At 58.4% G+C, this 4,624-nt stretch overlaps 1 protein-coding gene across 1 annotated transcript in view; it reads left to right on the forward strand.

Moving 5' to 3' along the window:
* The window catches only part of LOC110396405 (maestro heat-like repeat-containing protein family member 2B), a gene marked incomplete at its 3' end in the record, with an annotated part of 7,042 nt that continues 3,895 nt past the window's right edge, over nucleotides 1,478-4,624 (forward strand). The window contains exons 1-7 of the mRNA XM_021392020.1: nucleotides 1,478-2,530; nucleotides 2,837-2,958; nucleotides 3,157-3,279; nucleotides 3,415-3,580; nucleotides 3,737-3,835; nucleotides 3,937-4,088; nucleotides 4,457-4,600. Of these exons, the coding sequence (XP_021247695.1) occupies nucleotides 2,506-2,530; nucleotides 2,837-2,958; nucleotides 3,157-3,279; nucleotides 3,415-3,580; nucleotides 3,737-3,835; nucleotides 3,937-4,088; nucleotides 4,457-4,600 (831 nt within the window). The remainder of the gene's footprint in view (nucleotides 2,531-2,836; nucleotides 2,959-3,156; nucleotides 3,280-3,414; nucleotides 3,581-3,736; nucleotides 3,836-3,936; nucleotides 4,089-4,456; nucleotides 4,601-4,624) is intronic.

A 4,624-nucleotide genomic window follows, 5' to 3' on the forward strand; every position in this document is an offset into this window, starting at 1 on the left:
TGGTGGAGAATGGGGGCAAAATTAAGGCAAAATTGGGGCAAAATTAAGGCAAAATTAAGGGCAAAATTCTGCTTTTTTAGCTTTTAGAATGAAGCTAAGCCGTTGACAATCTTTTGCTTCACTTGTCCTTGCCCCTGCTGTGTACGTGCCTGCAGGCCGCGCTGGCGGCAGGTGACGGCCACTGCTGAAGGTGCTGACATTTCACCACTGCACATCACCTCCGCTTCCACAGCAGCCGTGTTACTTGCTCTTGGTGACATTTACCAAATCCCGTATGGACTTTATAGCGACGAGGCAGTGCTGGGTTATGCAGTGAAAGGCTGCTGTTGCCTGTTCGTGGAAGAACCAGAGGCCCATGGGCTGGGGAACTCTGTGGTGACAGATTTTCTGCATGGAGGAGTTCAGTGACATACCTCTGCTTCATCCACACTTCCATGTCAGACGCCGTTGTGTCAGACTGCTCCTCTGCTGCCATCTGTCGCACGGCAACAACACGTAACGGAATATCGGTGGGAAGGATCAACCCCTACTGCCACACCACCACCATCTGCCTCGGATGTCATGGGCCAGCACCACACAGGTTCATAGCGCACCGGTGTTCAGCTGGTGCTGCAGTGCCGGGCCGGGCCCCTGGGCGGGGCAGTGCCGCCGCCATGATGGCATGGGGCAGCGGGCGGGCGCAGGGCCAGCTGGGCTGCGGGTTGGACACGCCTCTAACTGGTAGGGGCTGGCCTACCAGTTAGCTCCTCTCCTGGCAGGAGAGGAGCTCTGCAGAGAAGGGCCTGGCTAAATACCATGACGTATTCCTCCTGCAGAGAGATACTGAATTCTCTGCTATTATTTCTGGCAAATAAATCAAAAGACATGTGGCTTCGTTGCTTATTTTAAGTGTGAAAGGTGAAAATGTCAGCATTTAGGGTAGACATCCTCTTAACTTCCGAACCATTCCAACAAACATCTAAAGATCAACTGCGAATAAGAAGCCCCAGAGCATCATACAACTTTCACTGGGTAGAGAGAGGAAACTTGAGGAGAAAAGGCGTATCTTTGCAAGGACATGGCAGGGCGTCCTACGAAAAGCATTGGCTGAGAGGAAGGAGGAGTCCTGAAGCCACAGCAGAAGAGATCACTGAATTTTCCCAGGAAAAAGCTGAATTTCTGGGAAGCGACAAAAGTAGAAACTGTCTCATTGTAAATGGATGTTTGCCTTGTGTTCTTCAGACTGTACTTAGCTTTAACTAAACGCTATGACGTATTCCTCCTGCAGAGAGAGATACATAGAGCCATACAATCACAGAATGGCTTGGGTTGGAAGGGACCCCAAGGATCATCCAGCTCCAACACCCCTGCCACAGGCTGGGCCAGCAACCTCCAGAGCTGGTACTAGACCAGGCTGCCCAGGGCCCCATGCAACCCGGCCTTGAACGCTTCCCGGGATGGAGCACCCACAGTCTTTCTGGGCAGCCCGTTCCAGCACCTCACCACTCTCTCTGTAAAGAACTTCCCCCTGGCATCCAACCTAAACCTTCCCTCCTTGAGCTTAAAACCATTCCCCCTTGCCCTATCCCTGTCTACCCGAGTACAAAGTTGATTCTCCTCCTCTTTATACTCCCCTTTTAGATTTTGGACACAGTAGTCGGACGGCAGCATTCCAGTCACGTGAGCTGTCCCACCATGTCTCCATGATAGCAATGAGATCACATCCCTGTAAGCACACACAGATCTCTAGTTCTTCCAGGTCTTCTAGTTTATTCCCCAGGCGGCGTGCATTGCTATACAGGCACTGTAAGGAAGCAGAGGGTGCAGGTATCTCTAGAGGGATGCAAGAAGGCTTAAGCCAGGCTCTTGGCGACATCGTCTTCTCTGAGGAGTCCCCACAAGATCCTACTGGACAACTGGGAGGTTTTTCTCCACAGTTTCCTAAAAAGACAGCGTTCCCAGGCCCTTCTCTGTCACAAGGAACTCCATCCCCTTCCTCCGTCAAATCTAGTTCAATGCTCTGGTCATCAATCCCGCCAGCTTGCTCCCCAGAACACTTTTGCCCCAACTGCTCAGTCCTATTCTGTCTCACGCCCACACACCTGGTCTTCCAAAGGCGTGCCCAAGATCACGGTACCCAAAACCTCGATCCCGACACCATCCCCTCAGGCAGTAATTTGCCTCCTCTATTCTCCTCCTTCCTTCTGGGACCCAGCCGCCAGTCAGGAGGACAGAGGGGTCCCCCATCACTGAGACAATGCAGGCGCAGAAAGTGGCCGCCCCAGAGCGGAGTGCCTCACAAAAACATGCCGTGTTTTGGGGCCAGCAAGGTTGCCGGGCATGCTGTCTGTTCCCCGCCCCAGGGCACGTGGATCTCTGTGAGGTAACACTCCTCGGTGAGATGTCACAGTGGCTGTCTCTTAGGCCCCTGTGGCAGCGGTGGGAGCGGTGGCCCAGTAGCTTGTGGAAGCTGCAGGAGGAGGACCCAGAGAGAGCACTGTGTCTGTCTGGAGATATCCTGCCGTGATGGAGCGACTGAGAGCCCTTCGAGGTGAGGTCCCTCCACCTCTCCGGACACCGCAACGCTGCCCGAGCACACGTGTGCCACCAGCGTCTGTTTAGGATGCACCTAAACAGCAGCACTGTCCTAGCTGTGCTGAGTGCAGCTGCCCACCGTGGTCTCCCCAGTGCCCCGGCAAGGGGAAGGCTCTCTCCCCTTTCCCCGCCGACTGCACATGTGCCAGCGCAGCCCACCCTGCGCTGTGGGGCTGGAGGAGCGTTTCTCCCAGAGCTGGCCGCATGCTCGCCCCCGGCTCCAAGCAACACCAGTGGCAGCTGCTCTGCTCTTTCCTTCCAGGTCTCTTTGCTTGTGTGGGCTGCATGCCCAGACGTACGCGTCGTGGGAGCAGAGGCAGGGTGGCAAGCTCTGCCCCTGCCTGTCCCGTGACGTTCCTGCTGCAGCGCCTGCAAGACAGGGAGGTGAGCTGGGGACATGCAAACATCAGTCCTTGCCCCGGCCCACTGCCACGGTCCCGTGGGTGCCAGGCCCACAGCCCAGGGTTTTGTGCTGCCCTCGCGCCTGCCTGACCCCGGCAGCACATGGGCATAGCCACGGGTGGCAGCGGGCGGCTCCCTGGGAACAAGGGCAAAGCGAGCGTGACTGATCCCTGTCCCCAGGGTGACCGAGCGCAGGCATACTGTGAGCTGGAGAGCGCCCTGTGGGAAGAGGACAGCCGCCCGCCGTGCGGGGTGGCAAACCGGCTGCTGGCAGAGGTGTCCCAGGACCTGACGGCGGCCCAGGTGAGGGGTCACTCCTGAGGTCAAAGGGAGCTGCCTGCCCGCGCTGGCATTCTGCCGGCGGACGGCGGTGGCTTAGCCCTTCCCAGGGCCTCAGGCAGTCTGCTGTGCCGCGTGTCACCAGGGACAATTTTTCAGGGCGCGACGGACAACGTGAGGATGGCCGCCAGCAACGTCCTGGTGGCTCTGGCCCGCTCGCACTTCAGCTTGGTGATGGCCGAGCTCCAGGGCCACCTGAAGGCCGTGGCGGAGATGTCCAAGGAGTTTGCGCTCGTCACCCTGAGCAAGCTGTTCAGCAGCTACGGTAGAGCACCCTCAGCCTCCTGATGTCGATGATAACCGGGCAAAGGGCTCCCTCCCCTCTGCGTGTGATCTGCATTGAGCTGGGGGCTGCAGGGCTGCAGACCCTCCTCCCTCGCTGCCGGGGCTCTGACCGTGGCCCTCTCCTTCCCCTCCGCAGCTCCGCAGTGCATCGCCTTCATGTGGCTGACACTGGCCGGCCTGCGCTGTGTGGCCGGCCAGGTGAGGAGCGGCCGCACCCTGCGCGTCGCTTGTGCTGGTGAGTGCCAGCCCCTGAGCAGGGGGGCTCGCGACAGCCCTCGCACCTTGCCCTGCTGCAGACTCTCACAGGCTCCCTTTTCTCTTGGTATTTTTTTTCAGTTATGAAACAATGGTCGGAAGGAGTCAAGGCTCACCTGTGCTCTGGAAAGCAATGCCCCTGGCCCGCCACAGAGAAAGAGCAAATCTGTGAGAATCTTTACCAGCTCCTCTGCTCTGTGGTGAGGAACTGGCTGGGCTGCGAGGAGGAACAGGTGAGCGCTGCTGCATTCCCGTCCCGGGATGGCAGCGGGGACATCCACGTTGGCAGCCCTGTCTGTGCCCAGCGGGCTGAGAGCAGAGGGCTGACGAGAGGGAGTGGGCTGGCTGCAAAGGGCCCCGAACTGGCTCCGTGCTCGGGGCTGGATCTCCCTGCCAGGAAGCAGCTGCATGTCACAGCACTGCGGCAGGGAGAGCTGGGGATGAGGGTGTTGGGAAAACCTCCCTGTCCTCCAGAGTGAGCCCATCTCCTGCTGGGCATGGGGGTATGGGGAAGGGGAAGGGAAAGAGAAAGAGACAGCCCTCTGTGTAGGAAGGGCAGACCTTCAGTCTTTGATGGTGGGCCTCTGCCATCCGTCTCCAGGACAAACAGGCCGTCGTTGGGGCTGTGGCTGCCATGATGGATCTCCTCCTGCAAGAGGAGCTGCGCCGAGAGCACATCTGGGAGCAGCTCCTCTGGCTTGTGCACCAGTGTCAGGAGGTCCAGGACATCTCCACGGTGACCAAGGTGAGATGCTGAGCAGGGCTCAGC

The sequence above is a fragment of the Numida meleagris genome, chromosome 3 (genome assembly GCF_002078875.1).
Source record: "Numida meleagris isolate 19003 breed g44 Domestic line chromosome 3, NumMel1.0, whole genome shotgun sequence".
NCBI classification, from domain to species: Eukaryota; Metazoa; Chordata; class Aves; order Galliformes; family Numididae; genus Numida; species Numida meleagris.